Here is a 24,944-nt window from a genome sequence, read left to right on the forward strand (position 1 = left end):
CTTTTTGGCCCCACTTTTTCAATGATTACAGAGCTTTGTCTTCTGGAACCCTCCCACACTCTAAAGGCTTCTCAGTTTCAAGATTTGAAAGCTTAACTCTGTCCCTCTTCTTTAGTTTCAAAGTTGTTACAGTGTTATCTTAGTTATGTGAAGCATGTGGAAAGTTGGGAGTTGGGAATCTGCCTGCAGGCGGATGTAACAGACCTCTCAGGGAATTCTGTGTTCTTTACTAATGATTCTTGTGAGGTTAAAAAAAAAAAAAGGGCAGGCTTTTGTTCCCACGCTATACCTGGTCTTTCTTTTGCAGTTCCTTTCTTTACCTGCATAGAATAATAGTTCTTGACTGTTGGGAAATGTGTTTGGGCCAAGAATACTACTCTGGATTTTACCCCTTCCAAGTATCCATTTCCATGGCTTGTCTCTGCCATTGGGTTTCTGTATTCTTACCCACTTTGCCTTCTCTCCTCTTCCCCTGTTCAGGGGTTACTTTAGTTTATTAAGAGTGTTTCAATACTTCAATGAACTGGGACATTTAATGAGCTCAAGGCAGCCAAATGTTTGTTGAGTTTCTTCATTTGTCCATTACCTGGCGGGGGACTGCTTACTATGCACCATGCACTTCTGGATGCTGGAGTTATGAAAAGACTAATTCTTACCCTCAACGCAATCAAAAAAGACTAGGGTGGAGTGGGAGGTTGGGGTTAGCAGATGTAAGCTTTTATGTATAGAATGGAAAAAAACAACCACCAGGGAACGCTCAAAGAAACATGACAACTAAATGCAGGGTGATCTTTGATTGGATCCTGGATGAAAAAAGCTATAAAGGACTTGGGAACAATTGGGAAAATTTTAATATGGGCAATATGTTAGTACTGTATCAATGTTAAATTTCTTGAGTGTGTTAATTATATTGTGGTTATATAAGAAAATGTCCTCGTTTTTGGGAAATACATCTGAAGAATTTATGCATAACAAATCCATGGAAAGAAAGCAATTGTAGCACAAAGTTAAAGCTCACAGTCTAATAAGAGTAATAACAGACAAAAATAATTAGGATACAGTACACAAAATACTATAATAAAGATATTATAGGACAAGGGGTGGGACAACTTCTGGAAGTAGAAGGTGGTCAAGAAGGCTTCAAAATAAACGTTTGAGGTTGGACCTTAACATGAGTAGGAAACATGCACAAAAGCATGGAGCTGAGAAGGAACCTCTGGTGGGGGGTAGGAGAAGGGGGAGATGTGTAGATAATCTTTTTTCTTCTCATTTCATCTTCCCTCCCTGCCTTCCTTCCCCTTCACCATACATGGCCAGTGAAGGTAGTATCTCTTCAGTTTCTTCCATTTAGGGCCTTATATAAAAGTATTGGAAAACACTGGTAGGAAAAAAAAGATGTCTCTTTGGTCGTAGAAGTCTGAATTTGGTATAAATACAGCTGGGTGGACTGTTTATTTGGGAAGTAAAGAAGATAGACTGTATTGGCAGTTTCCTCTGTCTTGTTAAAGTGGTAGCCCTGAACACACACAACTTAAGGATCATAGCCATCACTGGATCCTGGTGTAGGAGCTGGCATTGGCAGACCTGATTTGAATAAAGATGTCTTAAGAGCATCACCTAAGTTCGCTCACACATCTCACCAACCATCTTCACCCACCCAAGTTCACATAGTCAGGGAAAGGAACCAGGTTTTTGAACATGGACCCGAGACTGCTATGCTCTCTGCAGAACAGAATTTAATAAAGAACAGCCCCCAAAAGTTATTTAACTGGACCCTAAGATACTGAATGATGGCTCCACTCTCCCTAATCCTGTTCCCGTGGGAGACTCAATTACAGCTATTCGCATCCTGGTTCAAAAAACTAGTTTGCTCTGACTGCCCAGACTTCCCCACAGGCTGCATTCTTGCCCATGAGCTCATTGTTTTGGCTTCTCTGCCTGTATAAGTCCACAGACAGTGCCCGAAGTCTCAGTCCCAGCCCCCTAGCAAGCTGGGGCTGCATTCCATTCAGAATTTCACCACCCCCACTTGGTCTCCCCTCCCCCCACCCTCTGTGGTCACATGTGTATGTTTATTGACGTTATTCTGGAACAAGGTGTGCGGGGGAAAGAGCCAAGGAAGCAGACAAGGAAAAGAGTATTTAACTGTTGGGTTTCTACCTGAATTAGATGAGTTTTCTACTTTATTTTGATTAAGAAACGCCTTCAATTCCGTGCCCCTAAAAACAGTTCGTTTTCTAGTCTAATAGGAGGAGCTGGTTGCAGAAATTTTCCTACACATTTCGTGGACACCCCTACAGGGCTGGTATGACTCAGGTGTTCAGATTTGGGGTCGGGGGGGAGGTAGGGGTTTTCCCTAAGAAACATTGGTTTCATAAACATTTTGTTCCTGAATCTCTATGCCCAGATCTTTCATGCATTCCATCCTCAGTTCACACCTCTATTCCTGAGGTTGCCTGGAGTGGTTCCCACCCATCTCTAGACCCTGAACGCCCAGATCTAAGGTAAGGTGGGGCCCACTTTGGCCGAAGCGCTATGGGAAGGGCATTTTGCTTACTTTGTAAAGCTTTGGGTTAATACTGTATGCCCAGTGTACGCCTTTCCTGTCTCTCCTCTTCATCATACCAAAAAAAAAAAAAAAAAAAAAACCCAAAAACAAAACTGCAGACTGTGACTGTGGGAGGTGATTTTTTTCATTTCTCAGAAATCCTCCGTGAGGCAAAGTAGAGAAACAGAAAGAGGGAAACAACTTCGTGTCGAAATGAAATGAGGTTGTCTGTGTGTGTTTTGAAATGAGGTGGCTTGTTTTCAGCTTTAAGGAACAACAGCTGTACAGAGGAGCTTGGTAATGGTGGGGGAGTGGTTGGTTACCTGCTTCTTTGCCTCTTTCTCTCACTTCAAAGTTTGATAGTTGGGGTCAGGTCTGAAACAGGATAGAGGTTCTGTATCTTCCTTTCCCCCCTCATGAAGCATGATGGATAGATATGTCAATCCATCATGGTACTATTGAGTGAAAGAAAACCTCTAATACAAAAGAAGGACTTGGTAAGCAATCCCAGAAATAGGTTATTTTAAAAAGAAATGCAGCTGCATTGCTTTTAAGTCCAGAACATATTAATACACAACTTTGATAAAGTTTGTTCTAGGGAAAAAAACTGTGACTCAATTAGTAATATATAAGCTTATGTTTGTATGACAGTGTGTGTACCTTACACAAAGACCATGTATATTTATTTTAATTATTTCCTGGGGCCTAAACACTGAATATGTTTGAAAGGATTTTTAATTCCTTGAAACTGTGAGTTGAAAAATGAAATTTAGACAGGATTTTCCTAAAATGCAGAGAAGTCACGAAAGACGTTTGAAAACAACAAAAACACTTGATCCCATCCAACTTCCAGATCACTGTGGTCCAAAGAACTCAGTATTTTGATAAAGGGTGCTCTGTGGGAATGAAATTGAATAGCAGATCAAAGGAATTAGAATTTAAAAAGTTAAAAGACTAGACTTAATTTTCTCCCCTGTAAACTGGATTTAATTGTCTTCCCCCATCTTATTATTGAGAAGATTCAAAGAGAGAATATATACAAATGCTTTACCTTAAAGCACTAAACAAAGTGCTTTAAGGAATTTCGGGAAACGTCCCTTAAGGATTTACTCTATCAGCCATGTCCAAGTCATTGAATTCCCAGGGAGAAACCACTAAGAAGCCGATGTCAATAGATAGGATGTTAAATTAAAAGGGTCTACAGCTGTATTTTGAAGCAGAGGGGACACAAACAGGACTTTCCACAGCTGGGCATTGTGGGAGTTCAACCAGATGGAAGAAATCCCAGGGGTAAGTAAACTCCCTGCCAGCCAAATCTGCCCTATTGCCTGTTTCTGTATGGCTCAAAAGCTAAGAATGGTTTTTGCATTTTTAAATGGTTGAAAAAAGATATTTGGTGACACCTTAAAGTTATGTGAAATTAAGATTTCAGTGTCATAAATAAAGTTTGGTTGGAACACAGCCATGCCCATTTGTTTACAAACTGTGTAGGGCTGCTTCTGTGCTACAGCAGTAGTCAAGTAGCTGCAGCAGAGATTCTATGCCCTGCAAAGCCGAAAATATTTACGGCTGGTCCTTAAGAGAAAAAGGTTGCGCACTCCTCTGCTAGAGCTAAAAAGGCGTCTTATGATGTCATGAAAGAGGCAGGCAACCAAGAATCAGTAGTAGGTGAGGGGAGGGAGGAAGAGATGAAAGAGGGGGTCTGGTTCCAGAGCAGATTAACTCTGCCCCTCCCATCAAGGGCAGGGCCTCTTGCCTTTTAGCCTAGGGATCCCAGGGACACACACAGTCTTCTTTTTATGAGCAACCCCACCCTCTCACCCCTAGTTTCTTTTCCTCCTCACTCAAAGTTCTGTAGAGCTGTCTCTTAAAAAGATTCAGGCAAGGCTCAGAGGGGTACAAACACATACACATACATCCTAACCCCAAGCTGGGACATTGCTGAAATTGAACCCATCTCTCCTCTAATACTGAAGTTCTTTCCCAGGACATTCAAAGACAGCTGTCTGGTGCTCGCTGAGAAAGTGCTCTGATCTGGTTCCTAGCCATCCCTGCGCCTCCCCTTCAGCTGGTGTGGCTGATTGGTTTCCTAGCATCTGACTGCTATGGCTCATGCATACCTTGTTTTGGACTAATTTTGCACATTCCTCCCTCCAATCCTTTCTACCTTCTGACCTCAGCCATGAAACACCCCCCTCTAGAGCTTCCCCCAATCTCCAGGGTCAAGGAGCCCAAAGTCAGATTGAAGATTTGCACTGTCTAGTTTGGTTAACCCAAATTGTTTCTCTCTCTTGTTGACTGACTTAGTCTTAGGTACTTTCCAGAGGCTTTCTACTTCCTGTAGAAGGTGCCTCTCACCCTTTAAAGCAGACATCTCTTCATCATCTGCCTGTGACAGATAAGCCCCCTCCGCTCTAACTTCCCCACCCACCTGACTCCCAGAACCAGAGATGATGGATTTGAGGGATGCTGGTCGGAGAGAGGGTGGGAATGCAGGAACCCACGCCCCCACTCCACCTCCAAACTATTGAGGTACTCTTTAGCATGATTCCCCATGCTTCAAGGAGAGGAGAGGTCTCTGATTCAGTTTACTCTGGTGGGGGAAGGGTGTTAAGTTCAAATGAAGTCTCTGTAAAACTGGGGAGAAGGGGAAACAGGAAATGAAAGAGGATCTGGTTGGAGAGAATCTGGAAGGGACCTCCTTGCATTTTGTTCTCTCATCCCTCTGCCCTCCTGCCGCCCTCCAGGTCTATCTAGATCCTCCCCTAAAGGGCTCCTGAGGGAGGGTATCTTCAGGTTGAGACACTCATGCTGTAGGTCAGCACCTGGGGCCCTGTGCTCTGCTTCACTCCTAGTTAAGTTAACCACAGAGGTTGAATCTGGATGAGTGAAGAGTGTGGGTCTGGTCTCCTCAGACTCACCCCTGCAGCTGTGAGCACCTGCTTGCAGGGAGGCCCCTGGTTGGGGAAGTATAGAAGCTAAATTTAGTCTGAAGGCTGAAGCTTAATTGGGTGGTGATCACCCTGGGGAAACTGGGAGGGGGGAGGGGAGAGGAATTCTGACCCAGCTGAACTGAGACCTCACAAGTTCACCCCTAAGTCCACTGACACAGAACCACAATCGCCTTCCCCCAACAAACACCGAGAAACGAGAAGCCCTAGCAATTTGCTGGCCTTCTGCACGCTTGATCTCTCTTGTGCACATCAAGATTGTTCCTATCACCACCCCACCCCCACCTCAATTCTCAGGGGTCCAGTTCCTCTGAGTTCTTCCCTAAATTCCACCCAGGGCGCCAAACCTAAGGGCCCCTCCAGCACATCTCCCTGACCTTGGGTTGCAGCTTCCTCTCTCCCAGCCCTCCAGAGGGTTTCGGAGGTCATCAAAGAGGCATCTGGCCACACTACTCCCCTCTAAGGGGCCAGGAAAAGGGGTGCTTGGGGTCAGGTTTCCCTTCCTGAAGACTTTCACATTGACACCCCCCTCCCCAATACTGACTTCAGTGACCAGAGAAAAGAATCCTTAGGGGCTGCACTGAATCCTCGCTTTAAAATGAGGTGAAAGGGGGCAACCCCCCAGATGAAAGCCCACATCCTGAGCAGTCAGAAGCTGGAGGCTATGAGGGAGCTGGGGGCTATCAGAAAGGGAAGGGTTTGTTGTGAAGCAGAAACTAACACACCATTGTAAAGCAATTATACTCCAATAAAGATGTTAAAAAAATAAAAAATAAAATGTTAAAATGTATCCTAAAAAAAAAAAGAAAGAGAAGGGAGTTACTGAAGCTGGGGGAGCCCTTAGAGGGGCTGTGGCTGCATTCCCCACCTGTGATTGGTTCTCAGGCTCAGGCCAAACTCCAAACCTGCCCGGCAACAGCCCAGAGGCCCAAAGAGGGAGGAGGAACTTCGGGGAAGTCAGCTGAGCTGGGGCCACCGCCCAGCCTTCAGCTTCCAGGAATCACTGGGAGGGCCCCAGCTATTCACCACACCCCTCCCTCGGCCTCAGGGCTCCGCCTTCAGCCCTCAGTATCTACAGGGCGGGGTCAGGTCCCACTTCCCTGATCCCCGCCCCCCCCCCCCCCCCCCCCCGCGTCTTTGATCCCCTTAGGGGTTTACCAAAGAGAGGAACACATCTGACGCCTTCTCTTTACACTGAGCAGAGACACTAAGACTGGGCTTTCCTTGTACCCCCTTCCTCACTCCTCGCCCTGGACTAAAGTCAGTTTCTTTCCTTTACCCCCATTTTCTTTTGCCTCCTTCCTCATGCACTGTCCTCCCAAGATGTTGTCCGGAGTCTTCCTTCTCAGCCACTTCCAACCCAGGGAAAGCTTGCTTCCCAAGGCAACAGTATGATGTGAGGGAGCTGCCAGAGCAGAGACGGCCTGTCTCCTCAGGCAACACTGGGGTCCTCCCCAGTGTCTGGGTGTCTGGGTGTGCATGCTCAGGAAACAGTAGTCACTGAGTTCAGCTGTTTCTGCAGGCCTTTATTTACGGTCTTACCCGGCCAGACTTGTAGAGGTGCAGGGATGGGAGAGGGATGCTTCTAATAGGGAGAGAAGCTCAGTTCTATTGCACGTCCCCTCTTCCTAGGCATGGGGACCCCTGGGAAGTCTGGCTTCCACAAGTGGAGATCTGGACTCAGACCTCAGAATTGTAGGGGTCAGGGAGAGGATCTGTGTTATGGAAAAGGCTGCCCACTCTCACACCACCTCTAGCAAGCTATTTACCTTGAGAGTGGACATGGGTGGGGGAGGGAGGAGGGAGGAGACTAGGGTGAGACATCTCTGAAGAATGTGTCTTTGGCAGGACATCCAGTACTTCCTTGACTCCACCCTCGACTCCACCCCCAAGTCCCCTAGAGCCGGGCCAGGCTCCTCCTCCGGCCGTTTCTGCTGAGGGAGAGGGGTGTGGGGTGTGGGGTGTGAATCATTTCCTTTCCTCCCACCCTATAAAAAGCAATAAACCAAGAGCTTAATAGGGAAATGGGTAATAGCAGAAAGGATGAGAGGGGCAGGAAGGCGGGGCCAAAGAAAGGGAACAGGAAAAAAGACCCCTGAAAAGGCAGCCGCCATTCAGCTCAGCCCCAGATGGGAAAAAAGTGCTACTAGATTACAAGAGACTTTACAGAAAGACTCAGCCTACCAAGAAACCCACCATAGGCCAAGCAGTTTCTTCTTCAGCTCTGGACCCAAGTGCCCAACTCCATACCTAAACTGGGAGAAGTGGTGACCTCTAGTGGTCAATGACCAACCTGCAGGGCCTGAGGTCGGCCAGGATTCTCTCCCTCTCTGACCAAGGCTCCTGGTCTCAGGTGACTGGGGCTCATTCATTAGCCTTTCTGGGCCCAAACTCTCTCCACCTGGGCTCCAAGTACTAGTCCCCTTCCCACCCTTCATTCTGATCTCACACTGCTTGCTTAGGTGGCCTGTATGGCTGGGTTCCCACGAGGACAATGAAGAGCCTGTTTCTCATTTGTCATAATCATCTTTAATAAAAAATAAATTAGTTCTGGGGTGGGAACTGTTTTAGGAGGTGGGGAGCGGGAGCAGGGGCTCGGTTGTCTTATTCTAACCTTTCTCTTTGCCATCTTCTGCCCAGCTGGTCCCTGCTCTGGGGAGATAGTCTCTCTTCCTGGGGAAAAGCAGGATTGGCAATGGCTCACCCCATCCCTAGCTAACTATGAGAGGGAGGGATAGAGAGACTAAGTAAGGGGAGAAAGGGTCAGAGGACAAAAGGATGGTTTAGATGATGTGTGGCCTGAACAGAAGAAATGAGGTTGAGGACACAAAGTTGGGATTAATGGGAAGGCCAGACTCTAAGTAGCTAGGATTCCCAAAGAGTTGCAAACTTGCTTTCCTTTCAGCCTAGAAAACTCTGACAGAAACAGGCATCGTCCCCTCTCCCGGTTCCTTCTCAGTCTGTGTAACTTCTTTTTGAGAAGTGATACAGGTTTATGGGCGCACACACATCCACACAGGCCCATATACACATCTGGGGGCATATGTGCACACACACCATCACACCACCGCACAGACCCAACCACACGTCTTGACAGTTACTGTCCGTCATCTTGCCACCTTCGACCACCCTGGGGGACGTCCCTAGTGAGACCAGGACAGGCTAGAGAGCCAGAGGGTACAGAGTGGGCTCATGGACAGGTGACTGATGGTGGCATGAAAAAACCACGAGGAGAGGGTCTCCTGGACCCATTTCAGGCGGGCTCCGGGGGAGACCGCTCCAAGACATGGGCGCAAGAGCGGCAACAGGTAGCTGTGTAGTAGGGATAGACGCAGAGCCGGGCCTGTACCACCAGGGGGCAATGTGGAGAGCTGTCCTTGCATTGATCATCTGGAGACAGAGGAGGCCATTGGGCACAAGAAGTCACCAAGATCCATCCCGCTGGAGGTGTGTTGCCCACTCCCACTCGTCCTTCCTAATCTCCACCCACACTTCAGCTGACCCCGCTCTGCTGGGGACTGGGGAGAGGGAGCTCTTTACCGGGGCGTTGGCTGCAGGGTTGGCTGTTACAGGATCGTTTCCTGGAGGGCCGCAGGTGAGGAGGACATCGGATGCTGAGGGTCTGGTTGGCAGTCAGGCACTGGACCTCCCTTGTCTGCATGCCCCCCTGGCAGGAGCGAGAACACTGGGGAGACCCCAGCTATCAAATCAGACCTTTGCTGTGCCCCAGGCTCCTCCTGAACCCCAGGCCTCCTCCTCCTCTGAAAAGAATTGGGGGGCTATCCTGGAGCATTATGAAACCCCACGTGGAGGGGGCCCACCTGTCCTCCTGGTCTAGGAAATGAGACAAGTTAAACTGCCGCTGGCTTTAGCCTGGGGCACAGAGGGAGGTACAAGGAGGGACGCCTCCCCTCCCCTGGAAGTCCATGCTGAGCGGGCAAGGGTGCCAGGCACTCACCGGACTCCAGGGTGTAGAAAACCATCGGTCTTGGCAGTCCTGCCCCTGACAGGGCTGCAGGGCAGGGGGCCTGGGCAGGTGGGAACAGTTGCTAGGAGAAGTCACATTGAACTCAGTCCCCAGTTTGGACACACAGATGATGTCTCTACGCTGAGTGCCAGAGCCACATTCTGAGGAGCACTGATGGAGAAGACGGGAAGGGAGAGCAGGATTACTCTGACCTCCCCCCAGGGAATCCCACCGACGGGCCCCCTCCCAGGCTCTCAGCTCACCTCTGCCCAGGGCCCCGTGTACCAGCACCACGTCACCTCACAGGGCCCCAAGCTGCAGGCACGCATGTCAGGGGGACGGCTTCCTGGAGCACAGGTCTGCTCAGTGGCTCCTGCCCCTGCTTCCTCCTGGCCCTCCCCATGGGTCTCCCCACTCCCGAGGCAGATGACAGAACGTCGCTGGATTCCCGTCCCACACTCAGCTGAGCACTGTTGGGAAGCAGAGTGTGAAGGGAGGCTGGAGTGACAAGTAGAGGAAGGGGAGGGGGCTGAGGACAGACACATCCCGGATCCGGGAGTTAGGGAATGCCCCAGGGGAACCAGCCAGATATGGGGAAACTTTGCCAGGCAGGGGTCAGGATGTCAGCGTAAGCTTTTCTCTGAGTCCCCAGCATCAGCAGTGTCTAGCAGACGGCAGGTGCTTGCTCAATCAACGTTATGCAACTGTGCTGGAAAGGCCCCGGGAGGGTGTCCTGGGTGGGGGGTACCAGGGGCGTGGGGCTCGGCTGAGGGGGTGTGGGGCCCACCTTGGAGCTCCAGTCGCTGTGGAACCAGGCTGTGGTGCAGGGCCCCATGTCACAGGCCTCTCTGCTGGGGGGCCGCGGGGGGCCTGAGACGCACTCCTGCTCGCTCACTTCATCACCGTTGCTGCCGACGCAGCGGACCTGTCGGCTCCTCTGGCCGCGCCCGCACCGCACAGAGCACTGAGGGGACGAGGGGCATTCAGGCCTGGGCTTCCCCCGCTGCCTCACCAGCCTCCAGCTCTGGGGCCTCTGAACCAGGATGTGCCTTTGATGCCTGGCTCAGCGGTTACAGGGCTTCGTGGGCTGAGGAGCAGGCTGAGTATGGGGCTCTGGGCCCCCAAGCCCCGGTTCCGTCTCTTCGCAGACTTACAGATGGAGGTTCTACATGAGATCTCATTTGTAAAAGTTTCTGCTGATTAGAACGGAGTTGAAAAACCACTGCTCTAGCTCACTGGTGCCCACGCCTCCAGGGTCTTCCCGCTCCAAGAGCTTCCTTGCCTGGGACCACTCACCTGGCTCCAGGGGGAGCGGACCTCCCAGCGGCCGCAGAGGCGCAGCTGGCACGGCTGGGTGATGTTGGGCCGGGGCAGATGTCCGCAGCGCTCCAGGGGCACCGACGAGCCGCCGCCCCCAAACTCCTGCCGGCAGCGCAGCTGACGGTGCTGGGTGCCGGGGCCACAGGAGCGGCTGCAGGACGTCCACTCGCCGGCCTCCCAGCTATGGGCGTGGGCAGGGAGGGGAAGGGACAGAGACAGAGAGGGCAAAAACAGAGATGTGTGGGACTGCCATGTTTGGGGAAGGGGACGACAGACTGGGGGTGGGCACCCCTCAGAGGAGAGTGGGCATATTTGGAGTCTGGGATCCCTTGTGGGGCTCAGGGTTTCCTTGTTGTCTATGGAATGTCAGCCTTTCTCACTGAATAACGTCTCTCTGAAGCCAGGAGATCTTGTGTTGAGTGCAGAGTCCAGGTGAGATCCTATGGGGGCGAGGATGTGTTTCCCCGGGGCAACCGTCGTGTCCCCAGGACCCTAACCCTCCCGTGGGGCGCACTCACTACGGTGGGCACGGGGGGCCGTGGCAGGGTTCCTGGGAGGCCGGGGGCCTGGTGCCCACGGCACAGCTGCGTTCATCCAGTTCCTCTCCTGACTCACGAGAAATGCAGAGGAAGACAGGGCGCCAGACACCTGAAAGGGATAAAAGGGAAGCCAGGGGAGGCAGGATAGCTCGGCATCCAGTGTCAGTGGGGTCCCAGGCACTGAAGTCCGATTCGGCACAGATTCAAGGTGTGGACCCACAATCCAGGGTATGGGGTCAGGAGTGCCAAGCTGGGCATCTGGGCTGAGGGTGCCAGGAATACAGGCTGGTGGGTGAAGTCTCACCTTTTCCACAGGATGCCGAGCACTCAGAGTGTCCCACCCGTTTCCAGTATCCGGCTGGAGACCCCAGGGGTGTCCTGGGATGGGGCGGGGCAGGCATCTGGGGGATCCGCACCTGACGCTGGAGGGTGCCTGGGGTGCGGGCAGGGCGGGGTACTGAAGCAGGTGGGGGCTCTCCCCTCAAAACCTCTGCGCAGGGAGAGTCGGGTAGACAAATTAGATGCATCCCCATTGCCTCGAGCTCCCCTCAGCCTCTCCCCACCTCCTTTTAGGTCTGGAGATCAAAGTCTTACCAGGTTGAAGTTGGGGGAGCCGGGGCTCTGGGGTGGGGTTCTCAAGGTTGGGGGGAGGTGAAGAGATGACATACTGGTAGAAAACACCTGGGTTTTCCTCCTGAAATATCATCTGGGAAGAAAAAGAGAAGGTAATGAATGTTTGGGGGTGGCCAGGGGCGGCATCCACTAGCCTTCTGCCCATCTTGAGACCCACAGCTTTCCCCTCAGAGGAGAGGCAGCGGGGCGGCCTCCACCTCTGGCCCAGGTGCAGGCCCCTCACTCACGTAGACATCCACAGGCTGGGTCGTGGGGCCTTCCGCAGACAGACTCTCCCCCACGCCCTCCTCTCGAGGAGGACGGCTGTACCGGAAGACAGTCCCGCCGGCAGCGTAGGACCCAGGGGGATCCACAGCCCAGTTTCCATTAATGATGGACCGGCCCCCAGGGCCACGAAGTGCTGGAGGTGGCAGATCAGGACATGCGAGGTTAGTCATACTGTCCCCCTCTCCCACCACTTCCCCGACAGCACAGAACCCCACATAGCCCGTGCCCACGCGGGAGGGAGGAAGGGAGCCCTGACTTCCCGGGTGGGTCAGTTGCCGTGCTGAATGGGGGCGTGAAGGGCAGAACCAATAGGCCAGGAATGGAACAGGGGACCAAGACTCGGGGAATCCAGGGACTCACCAAGGTAGTTGGAGCTGGGCCGGAGCTGGGCGATCCAGAGCCGGGAGGCTCCAGCAGGAATCAACAGGATTTTCTGATAGCCCAGAGGGCCCCCCCGGTCAGTGAGGTTCCCCGAGATGAGGCGACAGGTAGAATCATCACCCCCACAGACTCCACAGCCATCTGGACGCCTGCCCGAGCCGAGGATCCCATCACAGCCAGGGCTCTAGGGGAAAGCGGAGTGAGGCAGGGGCTGCCAGAAGCCAGACACCACCTGCAACCCTGGCCTGGTCGTCTTGGAGTCTTCGGCTCACCAAGTGTCTTGACCTTTGCACTACAAGTGAGACTTGTAGTTTCTCTGTCAGCCCCACCATTCCCAGCCAGCCTCTGGGAAGCTTGGATGGGCTTAAGGAGTTCGACTCTTGACTCTGCTCAGCCCTGCTTGGCAGGTAAGAACTTTCCTCTCTGCAACCTGAGTCTGGTGTTTTGCCATTGTGATGATGAGCAAGGAGACTCTGTGTGTGTGCCTGTGGCAGTTATTAACATCGCCTCTCTCCCCATGTGCACACCCCGTCCTCCCTCACCAGACAGCGTCCGGCCACACAGATGTCTGGGGCTCCAGGCTGACACAGGGTCCCGTCCTGGACCTTTTCGGTGTGACGGACATAGAAGCGGAAGCCACGGGGACGGCAGTTCAGTTCACAGCGCTGGGAACCCTGAACTAAGAGACAGGGTAGAAGGGTGGTTAGCTGGGGTCCCGGGCAGGAGGTTAACTGAGAAAGAACCCAGGGCCCTGAGAGCGGCTTGGCTTGCCTTATATTAGCAATAGGGCATCCTGAGGTTGCCGAGGTCACTGTGGATGAAGGGAACATGACAATTCTGTACTCTGAAAGGTCAGTTTGAGGGTCACACAAAAGTTGGGTCAGATCAATTGAGGTCACTAAGACCAGAAAAGGGGTTGTGAGCTCTGAGAGAGGACAGATACTTGAAACTATGATTATGTGAGTTCAGAGCTCATGAGGGCTTGTCTTGGTATCAAGGTGACACAGGCTGAAAATCAAACGGATGGTAACTTGGGAGAAAGTGATACAACACTGTCCAGGATCCATGGGGCACCTCCACTGAGCTGTCACCACTGGGCAGGATCTCTCTGACCATGCCCTGCTCATGTCACATCCATCCCACCTCCTGGGTTGGGCTTCTTCCCAGAGAAGACCAGCCAAAGGGCACCTCTGGACACATCCCTTCTCCTAGCCTGACCCCTCTGCTGACCATACACCGCCATCTGACAGCTAGGGCTCTGTCCGAAACCCCCAGCCCTTTCTGGGCCTGTTCTGTCTCTCTCCCCAGCCCTGGGAAATAAGGAAGACAATATGACACAGAAGAAATACAAGAGCCTACAGAGAAGAAAAAGAGGGGCTGAGTGTCTCCCTCCCCATCATCCCCCAATCTCCAGCCACCCTGTCCAGGGAGTGGGCTAGAAACCTCACCTTCTGTGAAGGGCTCCCACTGGTACAGTTGACCCATGAACTCCTGGGAGTCAAAGGCTGCACACTGCAGGGCCCGGGGGTCTGGCTGCTCAGGGGGGCAGGGCTGAGGTGGGGGATACAGAGGAGTCAAAGCTGGGGAGGAAAATGGGGGTGTGGGTCAGGGCTGGATTGGGGGGATAAGGAGGCAGGTCAGGTCTATGGAAGAGCTCCAAGGTCCCTACCCTGAAGAGGTCAGATGCCAAGGCCCTTCTCCCTCAGGTCCAGATCTGACAGGCTGAGGACCCAGGCTCAGGGTCAGGGAAGCAGAATTGGAAGTCTGGGGAGGGGTCCAAGAAGGAACTCACCGCTTGGCTGCAGGCTCTCAGCTGCTCACTCTCCCCAGAACATCTTGGGACAGGGCTACTGGGAGCAAAGAGGCTCCAGAGGGGGCTGGAATGGGGGCCAGCACTCAGCAGAGGCAACCAGCCATCTGGGTAGTGAGGGGCAGACTCCGTGAGGGACCCGTGAAGATTCCCCCCAGGTCTCCAGTGCTCCTGGCTCTGCTGGCCTCGGCTCCGAGGGACAGAAAGGAAAGGATTAGGGTGTCTCTCTGCCAGCCGGGGACCGGCCCAACCCTGGGAACTTGGCCTTCTTGGCTGAGGGGACATGTGAAAGGAGCTACCTTCTCCTGGGGATGGAGGGAACAAGGAGGGCTCTGTGCCAGAGGCCTGGGCTCTGGGGTGGGGCCATGTGAGGGCAGGCCTGGTTCTAGAGGGCACCTCTGTCTGAGCAGCTTCGGGGCTTGGGGGTTCTCCTGGGGGGGACGGGGTGTGGGCAGACGGTTCAGTAGGAGGGAGTTCAGTTTGCGGGGTGTGGTTTGCAGAAGATGGCTCTGTTCTTGGAGTCAGGGATGGAAGATCTGAGGTCTGCGAGAGCTCAGAGCTGGGTGGTCTCCTGGGGTGCCTGCGGTTCCGATGGAGCGGCAAAGCAAAGGGCACTCTCCCATAACCAAACATTCCTGGCTTGATGGGGTCTCGAACCCGGGACCTGAGAAAGTGTAGCAGACGTGGGGTCACAGTGCTGGCTACCTCGGAGCCTGGCTCCCCAGGCGACTCCCTAGCACCAAAGATAAGCCTTTATAAACCCTGGATCCTTTGCTCCCCTTTCCTTCATCCCTAGCTCTGCCCCTTGCCCAAGGCCCCGCCTCTTCCCTCAAAGCCCCACCCCTCACCTCCTGGCTCCTTGAATCTCCTGGGCCTCCTCTCTCCCTAAATGAGAAGCAGGACCTCGAAGGGGGCCACCTCTTCCCCGAGGTGGTGGCCTGTACAGGGGAAGGGTTTCTCGGGAAGTATGAGGTCTGGTGCCTTGACCCCGGGGGAGCAGGGCTTCTGGATGTCTTGGGGGCCGGGGTGGGAGGGGCAGGCCCTGGTGGAGTTGAGCTGTAGGGAGCTGACACGCCCGGCTCCTGCGCTGCACCCCAACCCCGCAGGGCTGGGAGCAAGAGGCCCACTGGTCCCAAGGACCCCAGACACCCTCAGGGCCCTGGTTCTCCTCGGGAGGTGTCTGAAGAGAGTGCCCAGACAACACCTGTGTAGACAAAAAGTTCAGCCAAAATTAGAATGATTTTCGACGGAACTGTACAGAATATCTAGTCCAACGCTGGAGGCTTGGGGCAGTAGTGACTGGCCCAAGGTCCCATTCCGTAGCAGAGGTGGGACTTGAAGTGATTTGGCGAGGAGTTAGGGAGTTAGGGAGGCTGGGAGGGCCAAGTGTGAGAGAAAGGGGCTGCGGCTTATCAGAGGCTGTGGAAAATGCAGACGCGGCCTGGAGATTGCGGGAAGCCGGGAGGCAGGGAGAGGAAAGGATCGTAGTCTCTAGTCCCTGGCTCACCTCCTGATCCAGGCAGAGCTGAGGGAGGAACAGAAGCAGCATCAGACACATCCGGGGCCTGCAAACCAAAGGCAGGAGTGAAGGTGTCAGACAGGAGCTGGAGGAGGTGTTACGACACAGCCCTCACCCCAAGGAGGCTCTGCACATCCTGATGCCAGCTGCTCAGAGATCAGAAGTAACTCATCACTTCCCCCAGCCTCCCCCAGAGCTCCTTTCTCTCCCTTCCAGAGACCGGAGACCCAGCCATCCCTCCTCCAGGGCCGCCCCACCTCTTACCTGCCCGCCCACTTCTCCATCTCTCCTCCCTTGATGGCCCCCAGGGCCAGGGAGGAGGGGACCGGAAGTCAACTCTACTCCGGCATCTGGGCGTGGGGTGGGGGATGCGCTCTGCAGGGACCGAAGCCTGGTCCAGTCTCCAGAAAGCTGGGGGTTGGGAGGGATGACTCCTCAGAAGGACATCTCAGAGTGAGAATGGATGGGTGAAGACAGGCCCACCCCTTTATGATCCTGAGGGAGGGAGGGAGAAGGCACACTGCCCTTGTCCATCCGCCCAGGCTGGAGGGGTGGTGGTCTGCCTTCAGCCTCCCAACTCAGGCTCAGTCCCCCTCCTCAACTGCAGGAACTTCTCAGCTCCCTGTCCTAACTAGGAACCGTCTCTAGGCCAGCTCAGGCACACGCATCTTTCTTAAGATGGTTTTCATCTGGCTCTCCCTCCTGCCCTCCCAGAGGTCCTGGAAAGCTGAGGAGGGAGGCTCAGTGAGGACTTACCAGACACCCCCTCTGAGCTGCTGACTGGAAGCCCCTTGGGCTTTCCGTTTCCTACCTGACTCCCAGCTTTTTCTTCCCCTCTTAGCTAATAAAGCTCCTTCTGGAACACTCAGGCACATCTCTGCCTGCCTCAAACACTTCCCAGTCAAGGGATAAACTAAATGGGCTGATGGTTTAATCTCTAGAGAAGCAGGTGATTTTTCCCACTGAGATTTAACCTCTCTCTAGGGGCCAGCGTCCAGCATTAGATCAATGAGGCCTTACTTCAGGCAAGACTCTGATGGGCTAGGGAAACCTGGGAAGGGGATATGCAGCTAGAGATGCCGTTGCTCCCCAATCATGCACGGTCTATCTTCTGAAGAGCCAGTAAGTCCTCCTGAAGGCTAAACTTGATCCTTGGGGAAGTGGAGCTTGGAACCCTCCCTTGGTCTAAGCCTGACTCTCCCATCGCTCCCCTTGCCCTCCAGCCCCTTCCTGCTCACAATGAGCCCTTCCCACCCCCACTCCTCATGCTGCTCGGAGTTCTGCTTTCCAGGAAAAAAAAAAAATGTTTCTGTTGGATCTGAAAGGCACCCGGGAGAGGAATCCAAGGAGCTAATGCCGAGGTGGGTCAGCTCAGGGGCAGGAAAATGACAGAGAGAAGGGCAGGAATGTGCTTGGGGGTAGCAACTCTCAGCCCCACTTCCCTCCCTGAAACCCCAGGACTTGCGAAGTTAAGGGAGGGATCACAGTGGTTGAGCCTGAGCTGCAGGGTCTCCTCAGCTGCTTGGGGTTGGGAAGGGGGTTGCTGATGGCAGCTCCTTCCCTTGGCTGGGCTGACCACTGAGGTCAGCAACTCCACCCTGATGGGGGGGGCGGGTAGGGGCTCCAGAGAAGGGCCAACGTTCCACCCAAAACTTCAGCTCTCTGCCTGACTCTGTTACTGGAGGTTGAAGGAAAGGAGAGATGGGGTGATGATCACTGCCACTTCTTGCTGCCGGGTCCGGGTCCCCTCTCTACTCCCTCTCTGCCTCTGCTTCTCTCTGCTACCTCTTTCTCCATGGGTCTACCCAGTACACATAATCCTGTCCTGAGCTGGGTTTGGCTTTGGCAGTTCCCTGGAGAAGTAAGGGGTGGGGTGGCGTGAGCTCTTGGGGCCAGGGCCAGGCCTGGCTCCCTCTCTGGAAAAGTCCTACCCCACCCCCTGCATAGCTGGGCAGGGGGCCGACACTCCCCCTCCACCCCTACAGAAACAGATACACATTTGTGGTTTTCACCCCTTCTCATGTTCCTCATCTGGTGTGTCTCACTGCCCAGGATGAAGAAAGGAGAGGTCAGAAGTGGTCACTCTTGGGCCAGGCTGACTCTGGTCTAGACAAACCTGGGCTCCTCCCGGCCACACCTCCACACTGGCCAGTGAAGATCAAGGAAGAGAGACCTGGGCAGAACTAACCCCTTCACCCCCAGGGGACCCACCTCTGGGAAATGGGTGGTGCTGCGGGGCAGGGCGCCCCACAGCAGGCTCCAGGGCTGGCTGGAGAGTCCCTATCTTGGATGAGAACTCCTTGGTCCTCCTTGTGCCCTCCACTCCTGGATCCTGGAGGCCCATCCCAACAGGCATCTTTCCTTTCTAGTCGTCAGGCTGAGCTGGATCAAGGGCACCCACATGCGTCCCTCATAGTGTCCCTGTCCCCCAACTCCAGGACAGAAGAGAGTGGCGGGGTTGGGGGATGGGGGAAACACATCCTCCAGGAGCACCCATCTAGAGGAGGGCAGGAGGCGCCGGGCGTGTGCCGGGAGGTCCTGGCTACGTTTTCCAATTTTACTCTGTGACTTCGTAGGAATTTTGGCTGATTCTCCGCCCGAGTGATGGGGGCCAGAGTTCCAAGGAATCAGAACCCCCTCCCCAGGAATTCGACCCCAGGGACTTTCGAGGCTATAAGAGCTGGGGCTGGGGTCGTGGCTGGGGCGCGACCGCGGGGCGCAGGGAACTGGGACGGCGCGTGCGCGCAGGGCGGGGGGTCTAACGGGACCGGGGAGAGAGGGCGGCCGGGGCCGGGGGTCCCAGGGAAGATCTGTACCTGCTCTGTTCGGCCCCGGCGGCCCGTTAACCCCTCTGCGCCCGGGCGCTCTCTCCAGGCAGCCTTGCTCCGCGGCGGCCACGGCTGCCCCTGAGCCCGGCTCCGGACACTGCCGCCTCCGGCCGCGGCTCCGCCCTCGCCCCGCCTCCCGCTCCGCCCGCCCGCCCGCCACGCGCCCAGCCCGCGTCCCGAGCCGGCCCCCGGGTCCCGGCGGCCCACCCCGAACCCCTTGCCCGCCAGGGCCACCCACCCCGGGCTTTGGGCCTTGGCCACCCCAGCCCGGCACCCGCCAACGGCTCGAGGAGGCGAAGCCGAGGGGGTCCCAGCCCGGTTCGGAGGGAGCCATCGCTCCCGGGCTGTCCCAAGGCCCGGCTGGGGCTCGGGACTCCCGGACCCCGGCCTCCAGACCGGCTCCGAGTGGGCGGTGCGAGCGCTGCGCCTGCCCAGGCCAGGCGGCCGCGAGTGGCGCCAAGGGGCTGGGTGGTGCCTGTACCCGAGTGGCGTGGACAAGCCCCGGGCCCCAGATCTGGGCGTTGCTGGGCCGAGATGGTCCCACCCGACCCCAGATCCGCGTTGGTCAAGGCCCTCTCCTCCACGCAGCCTCCCGTGCAAGCCCAGTCACCCCTGCCTCTCCCGAGGTGGGCTGTGAACCATGTGGTTCTGACTGCACAGGGACCTCTGTGAGCCTCGGTTTCTTCATCCATAAAATTTTACACACGGGGCATAGCGGAAGGAATGCGCTGATTTAGGAATCAGACGAGCTGGGTTTGAATCTCAGCTCGAGTACTTATCAGCTCTGTGGTCTTGGATGAATACTACAACTTTTCTGTGCTGCACTTTCCTCATCTGTAAAATGGAGCTAATCTGATATATACGAATAAGCTTGGAGATATGTCTGTCTATTCATTTATATCTGGAAGAATATACCCCAAACTCGGAATTGGGGGCAACACCTGGGCAGGGGCTGTGGGGTTGGGAGAGGAAAAAAATACAGCTTTCACTTTTTACTCTACATGCTTATATGTTGTTGAATTTTTAACCACAAGCGTTATCTATGTTTTTAGTTATGTTAAAGAAATAAATAATATACATGAAAGTGTATGACAAAGTAGATAATAAATGGTCACTACTATTTTTAAAGTTTTATTTGCCATTTATTCATGAACCACGGTCCTGTATTGCTGGGTCTACTCAGTATTTGAAAGGTTTTGGCTTTTTTTCAGTAACTTGTCAATATTTTATTTTATTTTTTTTTTATTTTAACTTTTTGGCGGCACCGCCCGGCATGCAGGATCTTAGTTCCCCAACCAGGGATCCAAGCCACGCTCCGTGCCGTGGAAGTGCAGAATCTTAACCACTGGACCACCAGGGAAGTCCCTTGTCAATATATTTTTTTAATATAAATTTATTTAATATTTGGCTGTGTTGTGTCTTCGTTGCTGCGCGCAGGCTTTCTCTAGTTGCTGCAGGCGGGGGCTGCCCTTCGTTGTGGTGCACGGGCTTCTCATCGCGGTGGCTTCTCTTGCTGCGGAGCACGGGCTCGAGGCTCCCGGGCTTAGTTGCTCCGCGGTATATGGGATCTTCCCGGACCAGGGCTTGAACCCGTGTCCCCTGCGTTAGCAGGCGGATTCTTAACCACTGCGCCACCAGGGAAGCCCTAAAATGCTTTGACGTGTAACAGGTATACCCTTATTTGAAGTTTAACATCCATATTTTGTTTTCTCAGTAAATCCCTAAGTTTTTTCAACACAAGGAAAGAACTTTAGGCTACTTTGTGTCATCTGTATTTTTTCATTTTTTTTTTTTTAGAGTTAAAAGAAATATTTTAATTGGAATGATATACAACAGACAAATGAGTCCCAGGTGCCCAGGCCTGCTTTCCAACTTTTTTACCCAAGCTCAGGCCCACAGGATGGTGGGTAAGCTGGCTGGGAACCCCAAAGACCCCTGTTACTTTGTGCGGGTGCAGGACAATGTTGCTAGAGCTTTGTTATTAAGTTTTTATTTTTTAAGAGACATTATAAAGCATCCTAGTTTTAAAATATTGACAAGTCACTAAAAAAACAACTTTAAGACATCAAGTACAACCTCCAAAACATGACTGTTGCTCAGACTTGTCTGCAGGCCTTAAGTCTGTGCCTCTTCTGAAAACGTCCTCAGTCTTGGTCTCATACTCCTAAAGAGCTTGGGAAGATAATGGGTTAAGGCCCCCTCCCGGTAGGGGTGGTTTATCTTGGGACTGTTGGTGACATGCAGTCCTAACCCAGAGGCATATTTATAGTTCTGGATTCGGAGTGGGAAGCCCCTTTGCTCAGACCTCAGAGTACAATGCTGACGATGAGATGCCCAGTCCACAGGGACAGAGGAAGATATTTTAGGTCAGGGGCCTTTCAGTGCCCCCAAGTCACACCCCAGCAGCATTCACTTATCTACCAGGAGGCAAGCTGCAGGACCAGAAGGTGTGACCGAAGACAGCAGAGTGGGAAGGAAGCCTGGCCCGAGGGAAAGGTCCGCCTTTGACATTTGTCATGCTGTGAACTGAGGGTCAGATATAGTCCTTTCCATTAAGAAGTGGCTGTGAGCCAAAGAGCTCACGAGATTTATTACAGCTATCACCTCCCATGACTTGGTGGTCTGAAAAGATTGTATAAGGAAAGGAATTTCCTATGCCTCGGCAGTGTGCAAAAGGCCAGATGAAATTTGTGGACACTGTCTCAAGGATAAAAAGAAATTTCTTAAAAGATTATGCAGTAAGTAGATGTTCACCCAAAAGTACCTGTAGGGCTAGGACAAATGAAGGACAAAAAGGGAACAGGCTAAGTATTCGTCTGACTTTGAGCTTAACATAGTGATTTAATAATAATAATAATATAGCTAACATGTATATAGCACTTACTCTGTGTGCAGACCTCATTGTAACGGATTTGGAAACAGACACAGGGAATTCCAGGGGTCTGGGTTTGATCCCTGGTCAGGAAACTAAGATCCAGCAAGCCTCACGGGGTGGCCAAAAAAAAAAGAAAGACACAAAGAAAAATTCGGTAATTTGCCCCAAACCTCACAGTGAGAAGCTATTACCTGTGTATGTTGGGTGCAAATGAAATGTTTGAGAAATTTAGCTAAGTTCACTTAATAATTCTTTTTTCTGGTAGTAGAATAAGGAAGTTTTATTTGTGTTGAACCGAATAACATTTTAAACTCATGTTTCCTGTGAGACGTTGTCCCTACTCCAACATAATGCTGATGCCGATACCAGTGTGCACAGGTGGGGCCCGGAAACTAGTGTGAAACTGTGTGTCTTTTGGTTTGTGGCCATAGCACCCATTTTCAGAAAGCCCAGTGTTTGCCTTCCTGCCTATGGGAATCGTGGTTTGCTCAGCTCCTTTGTTCCAGAAGAGCCACTCTATTCCCAGTTGCTACGCACCAGCCTGGTCTCCAGCCGTTGATTCTCAGTGTCCTGTCACGTTGTTCCGCACTTTCTGTCACTGATGCCATTCTGCTGACCATTGGCCTAGTTAGCTTACTCCCCACAACAGTTATGAGAACAGCCTCTGTGACCTGTTCTCTGCAAGGAACCTGGAGGGTGGGGGCCACCCGGCCATGTTTACCTTTGTGTCCTCCACCTCGCCTGGCATTTAATAAATGCTTGTGGGATAAGCCATGAACTAGAAATGGTGATCCCTGCCTCAGCTATGGTCACATTCCAGCACTTTCTGGTTGTTGTGTCAACCCATTTTGGCTGAGCTGGTTCTAGGATGATGAAATCATGAAGAAACAGGAAGTGGCCCGTTTGGTAAGATGAGGTGCAAGATGAGGATGGGATTTTTCTGGTCTCCCAGTCACTGCTCCGGAGACATTAAATTTGGTCAGAAACTTTTTGTTTTTTGGCTGCCTTGGGTCTTCGTTGCTGCCCATAGGCTTTCTCTAGTTGCAGTGAGTGGTGCGTGGGCTTCTCATTGCAGTGGCTTCTCTTGTTGCGGAGCACAGGCTCTAGGCGCACGGGCTTCAGTAGTTGTGGCTCGCAGGCTCTAGAGCACAGACTCAGTAGTTGTGGCACAGGGGTTTAGTTGCTCTGCGGCATGTGGGATCTTCCCGGACCAGGGCTCGAACCCGTGTCCCCTGCATTGGCAGGCGGATTCTTAACCACTGCGCCACCAGGGAAGTCCCAGGATTCTTTTAAATTTGATTACCATATTTCAATCTTCCAGGTCCTTTCAGGCAGGTCCTGGGGTCCTTGGTGACAGACTTTGCCTCAGTACCGCCCTGAGCCATGTGTCTGTCTGTCCATCGGCATTCGAAAAACAGGAAGTGCTCAGTAAATGTTTATGGAATTGAATGAATTGATCAAACATAACCTTGGCAGCCATTAAGTTTACAAAACCGTCAGTACTTTGACAACTATGTTAAGTGGTTTGAACTCATGTGCACATCTTCTTACATATGTGCTTGGGAAACATGGCCATAAGCTAGAGCTTCTGGATTAGGCCTCCAGAATGTTTGAGAATATTCATTGTTTGCTAAATTGGGAAGATTTTCAGATGATATTCTTCCTCTGTTATAGTCTCAATATAACCGATGTACAGATTTAATAAAATGGTACCCATCACCAGGCATGGGGAACAATTAGCCAGGACCCATTCCTCTGACACAAGCCTCCACTTAGTCCTGTCCTTAGGATCTTGGAGAACATTCTCAAGTAGCCACACTCCCCTTGGCTACTAGGGCCTGGGGAGCCCAGAGCGGTCGACCGTCCCATGCTGCCACTGCTGCTACTGCTGCTGCTGCAAGATCCAGCCCTGGGTCCTAAAGAGATTAAGTGCTGATCCAGATTCCATCCCAACTTTGCCATTCAGGGGCTGTGTGACCTTGGACATGCTAAGCTTCAGGCTTCTCATCTCTAAAATTGGAGTAACAACAGTTCTCAGTTTATCTACTTCATGGATTATTGCAATAGCCAAAATAAAAAGAAGAGCAGGTGTGTGAAGCTGTAGAGTCATAGAGAAAAGTCAGTCAGCGTTATGATTAATGATGCATTTAAAATTTTATTTTAGTTGACGTGCCGCGTAGATCAAAACTCTGCACTGTGTAAAGACTTAGACCTGCCCCATCGCGATGCCCACGTTCTGTGCTGAGAATCCTCTCTCAGAGCCCAGCAAGATTCAACAAGGATTTGCCAGTGACAGAGCACATATTAAATGTGTTCTCACAGCAGGTTGACAACGGTGGCCCAGCCTCTGTGCCAGGGGTTAGGGAAAAAAGTTATGTTGCTGTCTGGGTAGAAGCGATCTTCCTTACTAAGAAATCTGGCAGCAGATTGGCCACCAGGACTGAGTTCTGTGATGTCTTCCCAGCTTGGCAGGCTCCTTGTGCCTTGGGGTTCGTGGGCCAGAAGGTGAGGTGCTCTGGGCTGGCACAGGTTCAGCAACTGCTGAGGGCAAAGATGCACTGGGAAGACATTGTCCCAGAGTCACAGAAAAAAGGGCAGGCCCTGCTTGGTGGAGGTAGGGCGAGGGTTGAGGCCTCCAAGCATTTTGAGAAAACAGAGAAACTTATTGTTTTGTTCTTGAGTCTGGAATTGCACTTAATGTACTGGCCACACATAGTACTGTGACCAATTCCAAGATCAACTACAGATGTGAATTAAGAGCAGGAAAGAGTGCGTTTTGTCCCAAGTAAGGAAGGTGGCAGAAACCCATCTTTCCTCTCCAAAGGGGCTCCTACAGAGAGAATAAATGTCCGGTGATAACTGGGCCCAGTGTCCAACCCCTCACCTAATTCCAGAAGTAAATTAAGAATTTCTCCAAGCAGAGCAGAGGTATACAGAGAGGCAGGCTCTGGGGGTGATGTGGGCCCTGTTTGTGGTTTGAACAGGGCACCCCTTTCAGTTATAGAGCAGAGCGGGGAGATCAGCTGATGTGCTGGACTCTATGGGACAGAATCTGAGCAAGTTATTTCCACCACTTGAGCCTCAAGAAATGGCTTCTTTCTTTACTGGATTGCCGCTGGAGACAGAGGATTCTAACCTCAGGACTGCCCTAAGGAAAGGGCCATGGTAATTCTCCCCACATGAATCTTGCTCTCGTGCCTAGAAGTTTCCCTGACTTTCTACAGAAAGCCAGCTTGGTGTCAAATTAATTTTGACAAATTGTGCTGAAGGCCTAAGAAAGGCAGACATAAAAGGGTAGGAATCAGG

The 24,944-nt window shown here is 52.6% G+C and overlaps 1 protein-coding gene across 9 annotated transcripts; it reads right to left on the minus strand.

Moving 5' to 3' along the window:
• Positions 1–1,056: 1,056 nt before the first annotated feature.
• On the minus strand, positions 1,057–18,897 carry ADAMTSL4 (ADAMTS like 4). Of its 9 annotated transcripts, none has more exons than XM_073807991.1 (19): positions 18,752–18,897; positions 16,200–16,430; positions 15,924–15,981; positions 15,265–15,620; positions 14,399–15,080; positions 14,055–14,157; positions 13,149–13,285; positions 12,586–12,790; positions 12,186–12,358; positions 11,920–12,031; positions 11,630–11,815; positions 11,305–11,434; positions 10,763–10,967; positions 10,254–10,430; positions 9,730–9,936; positions 9,458–9,637; positions 9,040–9,199; positions 2,872–2,923; positions 1,057–1,378 (listed from the first exon to the last, which is right to left on the minus strand). In XM_073807991.1, the coding sequence occupies exons 2-18, from the start codon at positions 16,217–16,219 to the stop codon at positions 2,898–2,900; spliced, it is 3,117 nt and encodes a 1,038-aa protein (XP_073664092.1). In that variant the 5' UTR covers positions 16,220–16,430; positions 18,752–18,897; the 3' UTR covers positions 1,057–1,378; positions 2,872–2,897. The 9 variants fall into 9 exon arrangements, with proteins under 9 accessions (XP_073664092.1, XP_073664091.1, XP_073664097.1 ...); XM_073807990.1 differs by having other exon boundaries at positions 1,057–1,584; XM_073807996.1 differs by having other exon boundaries at positions 1,057–2,923; positions 9,040–9,166.
• Positions 18,898–24,944: the final 6,047 nt, after the last annotated feature.

This window comes from Tursiops truncatus, chromosome 1 (assembly GCF_011762595.2).
Source record: "Tursiops truncatus isolate mTurTru1 chromosome 1, mTurTru1.mat.Y, whole genome shotgun sequence".
Classification (NCBI taxonomy): Eukaryota; Metazoa; Chordata; class Mammalia; order Artiodactyla; family Delphinidae; genus Tursiops; species Tursiops truncatus.